Below are 18,005 nucleotides of genomic sequence, written 5' to 3' on the forward strand. Positions count from 1 at the left end.
TCGTCTCCCGGAATCGTGAATTGCATCCAGTTCCAAGGTTAGAAAAAGGACACGATCAATTTGACATTCAAGAGATGGATCATGATAAGCTCGTCAGCGACAAGACCTTGGAACATACATCGAGAAAGCGCCATCTGCAGCCTTGTGAAGTGTCTGTCCGCATGACCAAAATACGTCGGCTCTCCAACTGGAAAGCCTCGATAACGGTGCATCATCAATGATGCCACCGCGCGTACTACCCCTTCCTTGCAACGAGTAAATTCTGTTGGTATACCTCTGTAGGTAAATCTAATCAGCCGGGGAGTCGGTATCTTGTTCACCCCGATGGGTGCTTCTTACGATATGTAAGTAGTGTGAATGTATATGTTTACCCAGCCATCTTGTTTCTCCCTTCTGCTTTTTTGGTAGTTTCTTGTTTTTCTGGAATGGTGTGTAATATCCGCATTATTGCTGCAGCCGCTTGAACAGCAACTCTGCTTTGTACAAGCCAGTCTAACGAAACAACACAGGCTACTAAACGTGGAAGTGCACCATATCGGCCAGAGGCTCAGAGCCTAGGTGGCATACCAACGATACCTGTCGATATACCAGTGTGTGCTGTCTTCATGGTACTATACATCATCGCTGGTGCTTTGCACATGGGAACCTTTACAATAAACAAGAAGGTTGGGAAAAAGTTCATCTTTGGCGGAATGATGTTCGGTAAATAAAATGTACAGTTCTTGACGCTTCGCAGTAAAGCTTACATTGACTCCCAGGCCTTTGTAAGATACGAATCGTGACACTAAGTCTGAGAATGGCCTGGGCATGCTATCCTCGCAATATCAGGCTAGGCATCGCAGCCCAGATATTCGTCAACATCGGTGTCGTACTGCTATACTTTGTCAACCTATTCTTCACGCAGCGCATCGTCAGAGCTCAACATCCGAATTTCGGTTGGAGCAAGATCTTCTCGCCGTTGATACCTATGCTTTGTATCGTCACGGTGTTGACAATCATTGCTCTCATCGTTGCCGTGATCCAGTCCTTCTACACACTGGACACCAACATCCATCGCATCGACCGAATCATCGAATTATACGGCTCTACAGCATTCTCGACCATCGCTTTCATTCCCATCATCATCGTCATGCTCTCAACGCTCTCGAGACTAGTCACTCGGGGTCAGAAAGCTGTGGACAAGTTCGGCGAAGGCAAAATGAGCACAAAGATTCTGATCGTATTGAGCAGCTCAGCGCTTCTGACTCTTGCCGCTTCCATCAAGGCTGGTACGGGGTACTTGCCTCCCATCCCTCTTATGAGCAAGAGCGACCCACCAATATCGGAACCCACACCCTGGTACTTCAACCGCGGCATCTTCTACGCTTTTGGTTTCGGTGTCGAAGTTATAATCTTGTTCTTCTTTATGGCTGTGAGGGTAGACAAACGCTTCATCATCCCCGACGGAGCCAAAGGCCCATACAGCTACGGCGGCGGATTCGTCTTTGCCGGCGAGAGCGGAAACGAAAAGTCGAGGTTGGGTCAACGCGACTCTACCCGAAACCTCACAGGAAGCTCACAATCGTTGCAATCGTGGGGAGGATCAACCCGTCGTGCTCGAAGCAAGGCTCCTTCTATCATCAGCTGGGGCGGTATCAGTCAGGCAGATACAGAGATGGGCGTTGGTGAGGATGGCATCGAGCCTGTGCCTTATGTTACGCTCGATGATGGAGTCATGGCCAGACCTGCAAGTGTTGCGGGGGCCGAGCAAGAGATGGGCTGGGATTCAAAGACTGGCAAGTGGAAGCTCAGACCCGTCTCCCAGATGTCTGCTGTCTCGACCGCGGTACCGATGACCGTTGGAGAGGATGTCTAGGCAGCCGACGGCTCTTCGAAAAGAGATAGGCACCGCCGCACAACAAGATGGGTGTACAGCAAATGAACAGGTGCTCCTGTAAAGACGAGTGAGGGACCATTGCTTGTCGTTATGTCGTTTATCATTCGTGTAAATAACCGCCATGTCTTGATGTACTGAGCAATTCTTTAGTCCTTTCTGACGATCTTGATGCCATTGTCAGTATCTTTGGACTTTTCTTTGAGAAAGGCTGCCTGCATTTCTTCCAGATCCTCGCCATGGTCAGGTATATGTGAGTCCTTCTCCGGAGTAGGGTCTTGTGCAGGTACGCGGCGTACTTCTGGCTGGCCTGCTTGACGAGCCTCTTCTGCTTTTTGATCTTCAATCTGCTGCCTTTCCATTTCGTCAAACTCGTCGCGTCTGTCAATCCAGCGTTCTTGCACATCCCTGACATCAATCTTTCCTCCCCAACCTTCTTGCATAGCGACCTGCCAGACCGAGTCGTTGGTTCCCTTGTCGGTACCAAAGACGTAACCGCTGGCTCGGTCAACAGCGTGCAGTAAGTTTGTCATGGAGACTTTGTCCTCAACAGCGAGGGTCTCGAAGGCCACCAGGCCAAAGTCAGCTATTAATTGGATCAGGGCCTCGTTGAGTGCAGTGAATTTAGATTCCGGAAGTTTAGGGATGTCGCTGTTGCCAGCACGGTCTTCCAGATTCTGTACCGATGTATTATTTTGTTCAGCCTCAAGATGTGGCAGTAAGTAGTCCAGATCTTGAACTTCGGTATAGTAGTCTAGGTTGAAGGGAAGAGGCTCCGAATTCTTCGCCAGGTTGTCGATCTTGGTCAAGACGTTGACGAGCGGGAAGGGTAAATGCAGCATGCTGCGCAGACATAGTAGTAGCGACGAGATATACAGGGTTGGGCGCGCGAGGGTGAGGGAGTCGAGGAGATTCACGACAATCAGCTGACGGAGGTTAGTTTCGGCGAGTTTAGTTGTGGAAGAGAAGACGGACTCTGTAGCCAATCTTTTCGAGACGGTGGAACAAGTTGGGCATTGTATTGTGATGTGTAAATAGTTCGACCTGACCGGGACAGTCGAAGAGGATATAAGCGTCGCCGAGCTCTTTCAAGCCTTCCTCGAGCCACTCGAAGTTCTCGTTCAGCTCTTCAAGCGCATACATGACAGCTCCGTTCGGGCCCAGCTCTTCTTGTTCCATGACTTCCTCCAGCGAGACGAGGTCCCGAATGTCGAGGGCGCATGGGTAGGCCGTCTTGTCATTTGCGGGATCGAGGTTGACGACGGCGCACTTGCGGTCGACGGCGGTGAGGAACTGGTGCATGCCATCGCAGTATGTCGACTTGCCTGCGCCAGGCGGGCCGATGACCAGTTGTGCAAAGGGCATGTTTGTGATGGCTCGCGTGTTGTTGGAAGAAGGAAGCGAGGGAAATATTGATCATTTTGAATCGCAATCACGGTGCCCCGCAAAACAGTCGAAGCTGTCGTTGTTGTCCTCGACTTTGCTCGACTTGTAAGTTGAGCAACTTCACACACCTCACAATGAGTGGTGCGTCCCCCTTGACTTTTGTCGAATCTCGCTTCCTCGCTGACTCCTCTCCAGGCCAGATCGAACTCGCTGATGCGCCATCGGATGCCATCTCAGCCGTCCGATTTGCTCCTCAATCGCCAAATCGCTTGCTGGTCGCCTCGTGGGATCGCAATGTCTACCTCTACGACACACAGGCCGGAGAACACGGCCGTCTGCTGCGCAAAGTAGAGCATCGCGCTCCCGTACTGGATCTCTGCTTCGGCCACGACGACAACACCGCTTTCACTGCTGGCCTGGACTGGGACGTCAACAAGATCGACCTCGAGACTGGTGAAAAGAGCCTGATCTCATCACACGAGGCTGGCGTCAAATCCATCGTCTACTCGGACAAGCACCATTTGCTCGTCTCGGCCTCGTGGGACAGCACCCTCCATGTCCACATCCTCAAGAACGGCAACCTCGACCACGCCCCTTCGACCATTCCTCTGCCATCCAAGCCCTTCTCCATCTCCCTGACTCCCACAAAACTCGTCGTCGCCATGGCTTCACGCCAGATCTTCATCTACGATTTGGCTGCTCTCAGCATGCTCACCTCGCAGTCGGCCCCATCGGCCGAAACTGGAAATAGAAGCATCCTCGACATCCAGCCATGGCAACAACGAGAGAGCAGTCTCAAGTTCATGACCCGCGCCGTCTGCTGTATGCCCAACGATCAAGGCTATGCCCTTTCTTCCATCGAGGGCCGCGTGGGCGTCGAGTGGTTCGACCCCTCGACCGAGTCTCAGAGTCGCAAATACGCTTTCAAATGCCACAGACAGGCTGATGAGGGTGTCGATGTTGTCTATCCCGTCAACGCCCTGGCCTTCCACCCCCTTCATCAAGGCACCTTTGTCAGTGGAGGCGGCGACGGCTTTGTCGTCCTGTGGGATGGCGTTACCAAGCGCAGAATCAGACAATACCAGGCATATCCTTCGAGCGTCTCGAGTGTCTCCTGGAGTTCTGACGGCAGATACCTGGCCATCGGAATCAGCCCCGGTTTCGAGGACGGCAACGAGGTCGTCCACGAGGGCCAGGTCAAGCTGTTTATCAGAGAACTCGCTGACGGAGAAGCAAAGGGCAAGAGCGCAAAGTAGAATGAAAGATGAAATATGGAAGCAACTTAGAAAAATGGTCTTTATTAGCGTAGGCGTTTCGATTCGTTGGTATATCGAGGTGGTCCTCGTATGAATGTTATGCCTCTCTCTCCCCCTTCAATCCTCATCCATCTCATCTTCTCCATCTTCACTGTCGCTTTCAATGCCCATCTGAGCCCCTGGTCTTGTGTTGGCTAGTGCACCAGCACTTCCAAGCATCTTGTCAAGTGCAAACTCCGAGCCCTTTTCTCTTGCTGTTGCTCGCAGGATGGCAGCTTTTGCTCTTCTTATGGCCTCCTCTTCGGCCTTGCGGATGGTTCCAGACACTCTGACAATCTGAATTACACAGGCTTGATCAATGGGCCGGGGCAGATGAGTGACGAAACTGAGGGCTGCCCATACGAGCCGGTAATGGGCGCGGGAAACTCGTACGATTGCTGTACTTGTAGCAGGCGAAAGGTATTTCACTCAACAACAGTCAACCTCGTTTCAATGCGCTTGATCATCAGAGGCAGCACTTACCTACAAGACTACTAGCAATCATGCCACTTCCATAGTCTCCGAACAAATCTGTCACGCCATCTCTGATGATGCGGGCCAGCAATTGCGCATTAAGTTTGTCCGAAGAGGGTCGACGGAAGGATACGATATCTGGAACCTGGCCGTCTTTTGTCGCGGGCTTGGTGGGGGTCTCGGACTCGGGGTATAGGATGTTGACGAGCAGGTAGCGGTGCTTCAATCGGACCATGATGATGGACGTGGGCGCTTGTGATAGGCGCTGTGATGTGTATCTTGTAATGCGATCGGCATCTTACATGCAAAAATCTTCTTAATGCAGTCAAGTCATGATTGAGTTGTGGTACTCGAGACACATGGTGACTTCCAAAAAGTTCAGAGTCTGGGTCCTGTTTAGCCCTTCAAAGCTTGGCGCAGGTACACTTTTTGACATGTGAACACACAACATGTTTACCTAGGTATTGCCAAAGTGGCCTTATGCTCGAGAATTGGGGTATCTATGCTAGCTTTAATTCTATGCGCGCTTGGTTCTCTTCTTGCGCTTCTTGTTCTTCTTCGCCTTTTTGCTCTTCTTGACGGTCGGTGCAATCACGTTGCCCTCATCGTCCAGCTGCTCCTCGTCTTCGTTGTCGGACTCGCCCTCGTCTGAGTCCGAGTCAGAAGCGCCCGCATTCTCCTTTGCCTGTCTTTCCTCGTCTTTTCTTGCCTTCTTATCCTCGGCCTGCTGCTTCAACTTCTCCTCCCTTCTGATGGCCGCTCCGTACTTTTGCTTGACTTCCTTCTCGAATGCCTCCTTCTCGAGCTTGAAGAGCATCATGGTTGCTCGTGCATCCTCGACCGAACTGTGCTCGCCGCCTTGGATGTCCATGCCGAGGAACTCCTTTGCCAGTTTTCGCAGTGCAGGTGCTCGTCCCATTGACATCTTACGGAACGTCGCATGTCGCGCAGTGTCGCGAATGTCTCTCTTCGGGTGTGAAAGCAGTAGCACATCCAGATCGTTCTTCAGTGCGTGTCCAATCAAAATCTTGCCCTCCAACAGCGCTGCGACCTCTTTTTGTACTTCCGAGAAGGGGCGAGCAACATCTGGCTTCAGGTGATGAGGTCGGATACCACTGACAAAAGTGCGGTAATCGGTGACCTCGACGCCCGGTACGGGCTGAACAAAACTGTCGTAGATCTGTTCGCCATGGAAGTTGACTATCGAGACGCGGGCGAGAACATTGTCGTCGAGCGGACCAGTACCGACCATCTCACAATCGATGGCCAGGAACTTTCCGGGCTTGTTCGTTGGGTGAAGTCCCTGGTTGACAAGAGAGTCGGTGGAGGTGCGAGTCGAAGCGACTTCTTCGGCGACAAATGTAGCTTCGGCATTCGATCCAGTCCGCGGTGCTGAATTGATTGATTTCGAAGGAGCTCCACCCATCTTGACCTTTCTTTGCACGGAGGACGGCTTGCTCGGCTCAGTCCTTACCCTCTTGCTTCCATTCGACGTGCCCTGGAATTTCTTGAACTTTTCGTCTTGAGACTCGGTTGTTCTCTTGCGCTTCACGCTCGGATTGGTGTCATCAGACTTGGGTTTCGGCTTGAGCGTCTGTTGTAATCTTTTCCAGTTGCTCGACAACTTTGCGACATCGACTTGAGCCATTCTTCGTGTCTCTTGCTTTGTGACGGTCTGGGCATCTGTCTGGCACTTTTTTCTCCAACCGCCAGCCGACCGGCCGATCACGCGGCTTAACGCCGGCTTGGACCTTCATCACATGCAAGGTTTCGTCCGTGCAAAGATCATCAGGTACGCACTCAAGAGTCAAGTCACTTCTGTCATGTCCTTACTTGAGCGAGACTTCGCATCTGTAGAATGCCAGAATGGCAGCTCCGACCATTCCGAGTGATTGTACGAAGAAAAAGAATTGCTATGTCTGTGTCAACCATTGCAAGCACGCACTTAGTGAGACAACCCATTTTCACATGCTAATCTCAATCACGTCACAAGCAGCACAACGAGCAAAAAGTACGTCAGGCCTGCTCAACAACTGCGTTTTGTTTGGTAAGGTAAGGTAGGTCAGCAGTTTTAGGATATCGATATATATCTTCATTTTGCATCTCATCTTCCTACCTCTGCCTATCGCCTAAATCATCAAAGCGCGATCATGCCTTCCATCATAGAACTCGGTGCTCCTGATCGGAAAAATGGTGATTTGACAGTCGCCGGACATTCGAATGAGCTCCTTTCGCTTCTCAAAGGTCAAAGCAGCAGTTTCCCTCCTGGCAAGCAATACAGTATCGCCATCAAGGAAGTCCCCGTGACGGTGGAACGGATGCCGTACTATCCTAAAGATGGCGACAGTCTACAGGATCCCGGAACTGCGCGGGTGAACATTGCTGCCTCTAATGAGAGCCCGAATGGAACTTCTCAAGACAACTGGGCTCAAGACCACAAACACCAAACAGTAAGGCTTTGTCCCGTGGACATCTGAAAATGTTCGAATTTTCTGACAATCATCAAGGTCGTACAGCAGCATGTGGTTTACTGGGACAGAGATCAAGATGGCATCATCTGGCCGCTTGACACCTATAGGGGCTGTCGCGCATGGGGCTGGAACCCTATATTGTGCCTGATCGCCATGTTTCTGATCAACGTCAATCTCTCGTACCCAACATCCCCCTCTTGGATACCTGACCCTTTCTTCCGTATACACATCTCGAATCTCCACAAGGACAAGCATGGCAGCGACTCGATGAGCTTTGACAACGAAGGCAGATTCAGTAAGCTTTTATGGACCAACTTAGTCCAAGAGCTTCGCTAATCATGCACTGCAGGACCTCAGAACTTCGAAGACATGTTCTCAAAGTACGACCGTGGCAACAAAGGTGGCCTTGATGCCTACGACCTGGTCAGAATGCACAAAGGTCAAAGAATGGCCATGGACTTTTTCGGCTGGAGTGCGTCATTCTTCGAGTGGCTCGCAACCTATCTCTTGCTTTGGCCCGAGGATGGTATCATGCGCAAGGACGATGTGCGCAGGATCTTCGATGGTAGCATCTTCCAATTCAAGGCTGATGAGTACGCCGAGAAGAAGAAACGACAGGGTGGTGGCGACAGAAGTATAGAAAGCAGGAAGAAGAAGGCCTAGGCGCTGTTCGACTAGCCTTGATATTCAGCATGGGCAATGGGATTATCAGCACATTGGTGATAGCTCATCATGAGCTCTACGACGGACCCTGAGACATAAACAGCATTAAGCATGTTACTCCATTATGATGGGTATTAACTGCACGCGGAAAATGTGATGACGCCTCGCTCACTTCTCGAAAGCCAACCAATATGATGAGAAGGTCTGGTCAACGTTCGAACATCTAGTTCCAGTCAGGAACGACTCTCTTTGCGTAACGCATAAACTTCCAGAAGCCTACAGCCCATTCTACGCTGCCCTCGGGGTCGGTGACTTTCTCTGGCCAAGCGATACCGGCACCAAAGAGACCAGGAATCGGTTTGCCTTCCACATTCTTGAATGACCCAGTGTCAGGTTGGTAGTTGTACGTTATATCGGAGCCACGAGCATCTTTGAGTCCCGGCAAAGGGTCTCTAGTGTAGCCAATGGCTTGCACATAGCGATTGCAACCAGAAAGGTGTTTCTCGTATGTCTCGTTCTCGTTGTCTTTTTCGTAAGCCACCTTTGTGATGAAATTGCTGACGGGAGATGATTCGAACTTTTCGGGTTCCAAGTTCTCCTTTGCCCAAGCTGCGGCAGCGCCCTTGAGCCCGGTGTTGTCTCGCTTGATCCACCCTTCCATAAATTCAGCATATCGGAGAGGGTGCCTTGTGAACCATTTGATGCGCAGATCGGGGTGAGTTGATGAAGCGAGTTTGTATAGATTGATAAGGACTAGGACGGCACTGTGCGATGCTCCAATGACAGCGACAGTAGTAGGCTCCTTTGGTAAGTCTTTTGCCAGCAAAGTTGGACTCAGCGCGTGGTCCAGTTCCAAGGGGGAGAGCTCTGGTATATCAACCGGGAGTGATTGGTTCGTTGGGGAAGAGCCAGTACAGAGGATGATCCTCGATGAGATTGCCCTGCTCGTCTCATCGTTCGAGAGCTTGATGTTGACTACCCAATCGTTGGTTTCGCTCAGAGTAGCATCGATGACCCTGCCCTGACGGGCTTCAACACCAGGTGCTTTCTTCAAGCCTTCAGTAAGGAGGAGACACATGTCTGCGGCATAGCCGAGATCGCATCCCGTATCTTGGGGAAGCCCTCGAAGATAGTCGACCGCATGGGGTGATGGTGTATCTTTCAGAATCTTTTGAAATGGTGATACGGCCTCTGCAAAGTCCACAAATAGTTTGACCTTGGTGTTTCTGATTCAGTTAGTAAGATAAAGCTGTTTATGCAAATCAGATCTCACTCACGACGGCACCTCTCTGTATGATTTGTTCACTCGGCCGGCCTCAAAAAGATCGTCTATCCAGAGCACTGGGCCGACCTTCCTCTCTAAAAGGTTTCCGAGCACCGTGATTCCTGCAGGTCCGCCGCCACAAACTACCGCGGCGTACTTGGTTCTATGAACGGACATGTCTGATGCGGATCGTGAGAAAGAGAATGGCGCGAGAGATGGGCCATAAGACGTGCTGTCTCTCGAGCATTTTAATGAGAGTGTCCCCGAAGAACCCCTCAGTGCTCGCCGAGGAAGTGATTCTCCAAGAATACGCCCTGCTGTGCTGTTCGTGTATGCGCGACATAGTGGCCCGGTCACTTGCTGTCGTAGACACGCACGCGTAGCGAGCAATGTCGCATGTGATAATGTTGGTGCCATGGGGTTGGATAGGGAGTAAATGTGCAGAAGGACGACGATGACTGGTCGAGATAGATAAATATTCAAGGGTCCATAAGCCGTGGCCGCATGGATTCGCCACGAGAATCCTAGCGTCGCGCACGCCATGCAACTCTCTTTCAACGTTCCCAGGCCTCAGGGTGCTTCCTCTGTCAGAATGTCGAGTCTATCGATATGTGATCGATACCTCTCCTGCTGGCTCCACAGATAAGGCTCTGAACCAATGTTGCTCTGAATGTCTACATCGTGCCTTGCTGCACATGCTCGTTCGCAAAATCGATCTTACCCGAATATCCGTTCCAGTATCACATAACCGGCGGACTCGTTCCGCTATGGTCTGCTTCATTCGAATCTCGAAGTTCCCCGGTCTACTGCTCTGCACGTCGGCGACTTTGTCCGCCATCATGAGCTCGCCGTGCTTGGAGTCGGACTCACGAACCAGAGTCCATACTGCATATCAGACTGCAGTGGGTGCTATTGCAATAGTCTTGGTCAGAGGATATGCCCTGATAGCAATTTTGACTATTTCTGGGATCTGGTCTCATCAAACCAACGTCCTTAACTTTGGTTGAGTCGCTTGATGCACCTACACGGATTCCGCAGCAGGCAGAGAGGCAGAATCAATACAAATCTCCTCACTGCGAGTCACAGTGTCATATTGTTTCTCCCATCCAAGCTCACAATGCTCATGATTGAGGATGTTAAGAACTCGCCAGCACCGAGTCTCGAACCAATCAAGCCGCCGAAGTCTCATCTAAGCTATGTGCTCTGAAGTATCGAATCTGAAGAAGGATGAGGACTGGTAGAAGTGTTCATTACCGGCAATTTTCCACGTTTTCCACTCGCAAGGCCAAATGTCAGGTACGCGGGCCGCGAGACCCAGTGACCTGAAATCCAGCTAACCGCATGCGACTAGCTTGCAGACGAGCTCTCGTGGTTCTCGTTGTAACGTTCACGTCTTCTTGCTCATGCAACGGCAAATGATGAATTCGGCTACAAATTGGACACATTGCTCTCGTTGATTGCCGAGTATTACAAGATTATTGAGGTGGCTATGTGTGATTGCGCTGTACCAACAGCAAGGCCGCCACCTGTCTGCTGAGTGATCATATTGTGCAGATGTACATAAGCGGCTCAGTGATGATGTGCGCCGGCGAGACTCTCACGGGTGACCGGCGCTGTGTAAGATCACTCGACCAGACGTGAACGACTTCTAGGTGGGAAGAAGGAATTCATGAATGCTTGAGAGTCCTTCTGACAAGCGTAGACCCTCAGTCATGTTCGGGCTCAGAGCTGTAGATTAGACTCCGCTGCCCATGACATGGAAACGTCCGAAGACTTACATTGCTGTCATACTTTCAGAGCACGGATCGACAGTCAAAGGCTTAGTCTCGGGAGTCGACATGGCTGAACACTGCTGCTGGTCGTCCTTGGTCTTGTGCCTTTGTGTGCTCAAATTAGTCCAACAGGATGTTTGTGAGACAAATTATCTAGCTTAGCGCGAGCGTCGGGAGAATGGCCAGTGAACATCTTCAAGACAAGAGCAGACACTCTCGCACCCTCAGCTCGTCACTGACTGCCAATCGTTTGAGGCTTCGCTACTTGAACTCTTGATATATACTTGCTGGAAGGAGTGAGGATTGGCATAGGCCCCTGATCATTCTCACTCTTCTTCGAATTAGCTTGACCGACAGACTGGAAAGAACGACTTGTTTATGTCCGACCACATTGGACGGACGATTCTAGCTCAGCGTCTGAGGCTCAAAAGAATGCCTTTGCTATATGTATGCAAGTGTCGCCCGTGACATGTTGCTCGCGGCATCCAGGTCAAGACGTCAGATGCTCCGAGTGGAAACTTGAGCGTAGTGATAATTTACCAGATACCTGGGCGGGCAAGAGTGGTAGAATCTTGAGGGACTGCGAGGCGGAGTTAGTGTGCTCAGCTGATGGTACAGTAGGTTGAACCCTCTTGTAAGGCTCTCAGGCTGTCTTGCAGAACGATTGCGAAATCGCGACGCGTGGGCAGAGTGAGAGACGTAGAACGTATCAGTATCCAGCATAGTTTGAATGACACTGTCGTCTCGTGCAGGATGAAATGATCCAAAAGAGATCTTGTCCATGTCTTTGCGAGGATGCAAGCCCTTGCATCCTCGCAGGTGAGCTCGTCCGGCCGTAGACGTGCTCACGAGATTAGACTAGACGGCGGCGATAAACAGTGCTTGACTACCACTGCTGGTATGCTCGTAGTAATATGACACAAGAGCAGGTCAAAAACGAGAAGAGGCGCCTCAAGCAAGGAGCAACAGCTCGGTGTCAGTGGTGAAAGATGACGCAGGGCCCCGCAATCAGCTGCGATAAGGCGATAAGAGGCGAGGTAGAGTCAGCGACAACGGAGTGGGCTACAATAATTGACTTGTCCTCTTTCTTCAAGGTACACATCTCTCTTCATCCTGTGCAACACACAATCATGGCCGAAACAATCACGACAATCTCACCCATCACCAACAAGGGCATCATTGAGCGCAAGGGCCTCAGCGACTCTGAGCTCAGCGACTTGGCCAGCAAATCAGCAGAAGCTTTCAAGACGTACAAGAAGACATCGCTGGACGAACGCAAGAAATATGTCAAGAAGGCCTTGGAAATCATCACATCCAAGCAGGATGAGCTTGCAAAGGAGATCACTGAGCAGATGGGTCGCCCAATAGCATACACTGCCGTCGAAGTAAAGACTGCTGTCGCCCGTGGCGAGTACCTGATCAAGATTGCCGAAGATGCCCTGTCAGACACTCCAGGCGAGCCTCAGGAAGGCTTCAACCGCTTCATCCGCAAGGTCCCCCTCGGTCCTGTCCTCGTACTGTTCCCTTGGAACGTGAGTCTTTGCCCAGCTCTTCCTCAAGTATTGAGATACGGCTCCGTACTAACCTTTGTTGCCTGTGCTAGTACCCCTACCTTACACTTGTCAACTCGATTGTCCCTGCTCTACTCTCCGGCAACAGCGTAATCATCAAGCCTTCACCACAGACTCCCACCATTGCTGAACAAGTCGTTTCCGCCTTCAACGAAGCTGGTCTTCCTAAGGATGTCATGCAGTTCTTCCACTGTGGAGATTTCCAAAAGATCGAGAGGCTGGTCAAGAACCCTCACATCCAGCTTGTTTGTTTCACCGGCTCGGTCGCTGGAGGTCTTGCTGTACAGAAGGCAGCAAGTGAAAGAGTCGACTCTCGTGTTGGTCTCGAGCTCGGTGGAAAGGACCCTGCATACATTAGATCCGACGTCGATTTAGCTTGGGCCGCAGAGGAGATTGTGGATGGTGCTGTCTTCAACTCCGGCCAGAGCTGCTGCAGCATCGAGCGTGTCTACGTTGACGAGAAGGTTCACGATGACTTCGTAAAGGAGGTCCAGAAAGTCCTCGCCAACTATAAGCTGGGAGACCCCTTCGACAAGTCGACCCATGTTGGACCCGTCGTGTCCAAGCGTTCCGCCGAGACCATTCGTGCCCATGTCAAGGATGCTGTCTCAAAGGGTGCCCAAGACGTAACCCCCAAGAACTCGTCCTTTGAATCGCCGCCAACTGACGGCAACTATGTCGCCCCTGTATTGCTGACAAATGTCTCCCACAAGATGGATGTCATGACCGAGGAGACATTTGGCCCTGTCATTCCCGTCATGAAAGTCAAGGACGATGCCGAGGCCATCAAGTGGATGAATGACTGTCAGTTTGGTCTGACTGCTAGTATCTGGACAAAGGAGACCAACAAGGGATACGAACTTGCCGACGAAGTCGAGGCTGGAACCGTCTTCGTCAACAGATGCGATTATCCCGCCCCCGATCTTGCTTGGGTTGGCTGGAAAGATTCTGGCAAGGGGCAGACTTTGTCGAAATTCGGCTTTGATCAGTTCTCGAGACTAAAGAGTTACCACATCAAGAACTACCCGAAATAGATGAATGCACAATTTCACGTGGATCGTGGCATATGATATATGCACCTCTGAAGCAACAGCCATGTGAAGCTTCATGTAAAAGTCTGGTGAAAGGCGTGAGAAGGGATGCAATGAATTCACATTCGAGTAGCACAAAGACCCTGGCATGAGACAACATCCCTCTCTGGAGACCAGCTTGAGGCCCAAGCCCCGCACGAACTCGAAGCAATCTCATCTTGCCCAGCCTGTCCACCATGGAGCTTTGGAGCTTTGTATGGCTTTTGTATATAAGATTCTATGGTAATACCAGGGTCGGGCAGAAGTCCGACATTCCTCGGCATGCCGAAGCATTCCAGAGACATTGTTCGGCAAGGTTGTCTCGGGACAAGAAGAAAGAATGTGCCAACCATCATGGCTGATGGCTGTATCAGTGAAAGATTGGCTCAAGCAAGGTAAGTGGGACCCATCTGGCCTCCATATCTGCCAATTATCGAGTATCTGGCGAGCTCGTCAGGTCAACGCAATCTTCTGCAATCTTCCATGTGCAGCTGAGTTACAGGCCCGCTGATAATGCCCGTTCATGAGAATGTCATGCTACCTGGCCACCTTCGACTTTCTTTCATATGTTTTCACGTGAACACTTACACACAGCGTGTCGTTTCTTCATCGTTATTGGACTGTGGTTTCATGCTCTGCTGTACTTTTGCTCTTCGTTTCATCTTTGGCGTGTCTTTGTTCCGTCTAAGTCCTGCTCAAATTACCTAGGTGCTTCTTTGTCACGTCCGGAACGGTCTTGCTTGCATCGACGACTCGTCTGGTCTTGTGTCCACGAAAGGCTCACATTCGGTCTTCGATCTTTAGACTACTAGAGACAAATTCTCGGCGTTCTCGTAAACGCTGGCTTTGCGTCTGCTTACAAACATCTCGTGTCGTTCGACCTCACTCTCTCGCTCTTCGACGCACAACGAACGAGCACGACGAGCGAACACAATCAACAGCATGTGGAAGAAGATCAAAGCCTTCCTCTGCTGCGGCGAGGAAGAGCGTCCTGCTCTTATGATCGTAAGTTCGGCGTTGTCGTTTACCTTGCATTGGCTGACCGCTTTGTGCTGTAGGGTGATCCATATGAGTTTAGACGCATCAATGTGGAGCTCGCTGGCCTGACGGAGCAGGAGTCAGTGCGTCCTTCCAAGCAAAGACAAGTAGACTGACGACCGTCAAACAGGCAAACCATGATCAACAGTCGCCCAGTTCCTGTCACGTTTCCTCTCCATACTGACGGAAACGCAACCACCTCGACTGCTCGGCTGGACCGAGCCAGGGCTCACACCAGAGCACTCAGCAACTCGCTTAGGTCGGCCACTACCACCGCAATGTCTGGTGACGGACAAAAGAATTCCGGGTACTCTTCACTCGCCAATGGCAGTACCTCGACGGTGCAGCCGCTCGGAACTGAAGATGCCCAAGGTACCCACGAGATGAAGGAATTGCTTCTTCATGGCATCGGCGGTCATGAGACCAGCAGCAGCTTCACCGGACAGGCAAGCACCGATACAGCCATCGCAGGCTGTGAGGAAGACGAAGACGCCATCAGAAGCTTCCAACGCACAAAGTAGAGTGTAACAGACAACAGCACAGTACGAAGGGAGTGGATGTTGGGTGCGCAGTGGCAAGAGAGCTGTATACTATCAGATACAGGTTCTAGATTACGAAGGGGAAGAGCAAGCAGACTTTGCAAAACTCTGACAACAACCAACGGAAGTTGTACTTTTATCGTCCATATTTATGCCAAAATTCCCTCTTGCACTCCAGTTCTCGGCATTTTTGACCGTGTGCAATAGCTTTGAAGTGATATGCTCGGTCTGTGCAGTGCGTGCATCAGCTATTTGTGTGGTGATCGCCTGGCTTCATTTCGAATGTCGGCGATTATAAAAATATCCCAGTGTCATGTTTCATGAAGTGTCCATGGCATCGTCGAGGACTCCCGCAGGTATTCTGCCTTCGTTGAGAGCCTTCTCCAGACGAGTGATCTCGGCCAGAGTCTTCGCGTTCCGGATCAAGTCCTCGATGCGCTTTCTTTCCTTGTCGGTCAACTTGACACGGGAAATCTTGTCGGAAGCGTTCGCGTTGGCTGTCAAAGAATTGGAGTTGATGGATCTTGAAGAACGTGCAGAGAGAATCTTCTGGGCAAGATCGGTGGGCTCTACGACTGTACCAAACAGCTCAGCAGCTTTACTGCGCTCGGCATCCTTGACCTTCTGAAAATCGAGGAATCGGACGGATGGACATCTCGCGATGAGCCAGTACCGGTAGTTCTGTGTGGCGCGTCAGTTAGGAGATGTTGACATGATGGGCTTGGTCACGAACCTCTCTAGAGGCGACAGGGTTGTCCAGCAGGGTCAGATGTGTCAACTTCTTCAGTTCTGCCAATGGCTCAAGGTCGCCCAGCTCGGATAGAGAATTCTGCGTCAAGACCAGAGTGTCGAGGTTTGGAATAGAGTTGTGCAGGCCGGACGAGATGGCGGCGATGCGGTTTCGGCCAAGGTATAGAGCCTTCAGTCTGTGGTTCTTGGGGAAGTTTGCGAGAGCAGGAATGTCGTTGTCGGTAAAGTCGATGGCATCTTCGTTCTGGCGGCACAAGGGCATCAGCATGGTACTTTGTATGGCAGACTTCGCGCGCGCGCGTGTACATACCGTGACCAGACCTAGGTTCTCCAGAGCAGGGATTTTGTGACCTTTTACATGCCTATGAATCAGCTAGTTCAAGTGTAGTATCGGTCTTCTTGACAAGGGATGGTAGTACCTCGCAGGTCAAGTTCGCGCTCCTTGAGCGGATTGAGGTATGAGAGCGAGTTGTGCACAAGCTCGGCCGTGAGTCTCATCTTGTCGCAGCGTGTTGACGATCTTGGAGCGACGCGATTGCTATCTTGGTTGGAGTGAAATAGTGATTCGTGTAAATTGATGTACCGTCGTGCACCTTTTACTATTGCTCGCTCCCTCGATGCGTTGGAAAAGTGACGCCGCGCTGTACTCGAGTCTTGGCACTACCGGTATTTATAAAATACCATCAGACTTTCGACATGTGTTAACCATCCTTGTGCTTTGTGCATGGTTTGGCTGCTTTTGCTTCGACCATTTCTTACATGGCACCCTCTCCGTCGCGTTTACGCGCATCTTCTCCCAATGACCTCTGCGGCGTTGTCAATTGACAGGGAAGCCGTCTCGCTCGCTCGTCCATCGCGTATATACACATCAGCTGTCGTGCCCAATCTCAGCAATCTTCTGTGTCCCAACGTCTCTTTATCCTGCCGGCTTTCGTGACATCCACCGAGTCATCATTACACCTGTTCAGCGCCCCAGCCTGCGTCGGCATCCCTGTTGTCGTGTAAGCACCTTTGCCATGTGAAATTGCTTTGGAAGTCTTACCTCATGTTGGCCGGGGGCTCAATGCTGGGTACGTATTCGAGCGCGATGTAGGCGACACCAACGAGTATGATGATACCGCCGATAATGTACTTGGTCCAGTGACCAGTGAAGCAGAGAGCTCCGATGAATACGTAGACTGTCCAATCCTTGTCAGCCTGTGTCTATCTCGACTCCATCATGAGGGGAACTCGTACAAACGCCGCGTCCAATGAAGGAGAACATGAATGATGCATATCTGGCAATCTGAGGAGGGATCTGGAACTCTGCACAGCGGGTTAGATCTACGCTGTCCGTATGGTCGAGAAGGATCCGGCGAACCAAGAAGAGCATTGGCGAGACCAAAGAGGATAATGTAGATGGCGCAAATGGTGCCTCGAACGCTAACGTCGGGCCAGAACTGACTGATGCCTCCAAAGACCTGTTTTCGGGGTCGCAATTAGTAGCGCCTCCTGTCTCTTGTGTGATTGCGAACGTACCATCAAGGCTCCAGTTGCCAGGTTGACGATGCGGCTGCTTGTGTCAGTTGATGATTCCAGGAAGGAGCAAGGCATTCCACCCACAATATGTCAGAGAAGTCCATGACGGCGGTATTGGAAGGTGGAGGAGGCGCGGCGTGAACACGTTGAAGCAGTTGTGCGAGCGAAGACAAAGAATAAATGGCAACCTCGAAGCTGTGCTGTCAATGGAGCTCGAGGGCTGGGGCTGGGGCCTGCTGCCAAGCGAGCTCCACAGTCGTCACTGCCGTTCCTCAGCCACGCTTTCGTTGCGGGACAGTGTTGAAGTTCGGGGCTCTTCCG

At 51.3% G+C, this 18,005-nt stretch overlaps 11 protein-coding genes across 11 annotated transcripts; 5 read left to right on the forward strand and 6 right to left on the reverse strand.

Moving 5' to 3' along the window:
* Positions 1-129: 129 nt before the first annotated feature.
* On the forward strand, positions 130-1,939 carry AUEXF2481DRAFT_643300 (uncharacterized protein). The gene is made up of 3 exons (XM_013489698.1): positions 130-344; positions 527-702; positions 759-1,939. The coding sequence occupies exons 1-3, from the start codon at positions 325-327 to the stop codon at positions 1,853-1,855; spliced, it is 1,293 nt and encodes a 430-aa protein (XP_013345152.1). The 5' UTR covers positions 130-324; the 3' UTR covers positions 1,856-1,939.
* Positions 1,940-2,022: 83 nt separating this feature from the next.
* On the reverse strand, positions 2,023-3,238 carry AUEXF2481DRAFT_64288 (uncharacterized protein; the record flags this gene model as incomplete). Its single annotated transcript, XM_013489581.1, has 2 exons — positions 2,023-2,799; positions 2,849-3,238. The coding sequence occupies 2 exons, from the start codon at positions 3,236-3,238 to the stop codon at positions 2,023-2,025; spliced, it is 1,167 nt and encodes a 388-aa protein (XP_013345035.1).
* A 49-nt stretch (positions 3,239-3,287) lies between these two features.
* AUEXF2481DRAFT_643191 (uncharacterized protein) lies at positions 3,288-4,821 on the forward strand. Its single transcript, XM_013489699.1, has 2 exons — positions 3,288-3,400; positions 3,455-4,821. Exons 1-2 carry the CDS (start codon positions 3,394-3,396, stop codon positions 4,513-4,515), a joined length of 1,068 nt encoding a protein of 355 aa, XP_013345153.1. The 5' UTR covers positions 3,288-3,393; the 3' UTR covers positions 4,516-4,821.
* Positions 4,633-5,263, reverse strand: AUEXF2481DRAFT_4036 (uncharacterized protein; the record flags this gene model as incomplete). Its single annotated transcript, XM_013489373.1, has 2 exons — positions 4,633-4,982; positions 5,038-5,263. 2 exons carry the CDS (start codon positions 5,261-5,263, stop codon positions 4,633-4,635), a joined length of 576 nt encoding a protein of 191 aa, XP_013344827.1.
* A 175-nt stretch (positions 5,264-5,438) lies between these two features.
* AUEXF2481DRAFT_38820 (uncharacterized protein) lies at positions 5,439-6,855 on the reverse strand. The gene has a single exon (XM_013489524.1). It carries the CDS (start codon positions 6,674-6,676, stop codon positions 5,546-5,548), a length of 1,131 nt encoding a protein of 376 aa, XP_013344978.1. The 5' UTR covers positions 6,677-6,855; the 3' UTR covers positions 5,439-5,545.
* A 323-nt stretch (positions 6,856-7,178) lies between these two features.
* Positions 7,179-8,162, forward strand: AUEXF2481DRAFT_4038 (uncharacterized protein; the record flags this gene model as incomplete). The annotated part of the gene is made up of 3 exons (XM_013489374.1): positions 7,179-7,478; positions 7,536-7,794; positions 7,849-8,162. 3 exons carry the CDS (start codon positions 7,179-7,181, stop codon positions 8,160-8,162), a joined length of 873 nt encoding a protein of 290 aa, XP_013344828.1.
* A 223-nt stretch (positions 8,163-8,385) lies between these two features.
* Positions 8,386-9,603, reverse strand: AUEXF2481DRAFT_4039 (uncharacterized protein; the record flags this gene model as incomplete). The annotated part of the gene is made up of 2 exons (XM_013489375.1): positions 8,386-9,388; positions 9,440-9,603. 2 exons carry the CDS (start codon positions 9,601-9,603, stop codon positions 8,386-8,388), a joined length of 1,167 nt encoding a protein of 388 aa, XP_013344829.1.
* Positions 9,604-12,328: 2,725 nt separating this feature from the next.
* Positions 12,329-13,803, forward strand: AUEXF2481DRAFT_64605 (uncharacterized protein; the record flags this gene model as incomplete). The annotated part of the gene is made up of 2 exons (XM_013489606.1): positions 12,329-12,730; positions 12,802-13,803. The coding sequence occupies 2 exons, from the start codon at positions 12,329-12,331 to the stop codon at positions 13,801-13,803; spliced, it is 1,404 nt and encodes a 467-aa protein (XP_013345060.1).
* Positions 13,804-14,193: 390 nt separating this feature from the next.
* AUEXF2481DRAFT_4041 (uncharacterized protein) lies at positions 14,194-15,398 on the forward strand (the record flags this gene model as incomplete). Its single annotated transcript, XM_013489376.1, has 4 exons — positions 14,194-14,234; positions 14,781-14,844; positions 14,898-14,956; positions 15,008-15,398. 4 exons carry the CDS (start codon positions 14,194-14,196, stop codon positions 15,396-15,398), a joined length of 555 nt encoding a protein of 184 aa, XP_013344830.1.
* Positions 15,399-15,734: 336 nt separating this feature from the next.
* On the reverse strand, positions 15,735-16,664 carry AUEXF2481DRAFT_28499 (uncharacterized protein; the record flags this gene model as incomplete). Its single annotated transcript, XM_013489455.1, has 4 exons — positions 15,735-16,097; positions 16,150-16,410; positions 16,477-16,517; positions 16,586-16,664. The coding sequence occupies 4 exons, from the start codon at positions 16,662-16,664 to the stop codon at positions 15,735-15,737; spliced, it is 744 nt and encodes a 247-aa protein (XP_013344909.1).
* Positions 16,665-17,120: 456 nt separating this feature from the next.
* AUEXF2481DRAFT_4043 (uncharacterized protein) lies at positions 17,121-17,788 on the reverse strand (the record flags this gene model as incomplete). Its single annotated transcript, XM_013489377.1, has 6 exons — positions 17,121-17,157; positions 17,209-17,344; positions 17,403-17,471; positions 17,527-17,626; positions 17,685-17,718; positions 17,769-17,788. The coding sequence occupies 6 exons, from the start codon at positions 17,786-17,788 to the stop codon at positions 17,121-17,123; spliced, it is 396 nt and encodes a 131-aa protein (XP_013344831.1).
* Between the last annotated feature and the right edge of the window lie 217 nt (positions 17,789-18,005).

This window comes from Aureobasidium subglaciale (genome assembly GCF_000721755.1).
Source record: "Aureobasidium subglaciale EXF-2481 unplaced genomic scaffold scaffold_7, whole genome shotgun sequence".
NCBI classification, from domain to species: domain Eukaryota; kingdom Fungi; phylum Ascomycota; class Dothideomycetes; order Dothideales; family Saccotheciaceae; genus Aureobasidium; species Aureobasidium subglaciale.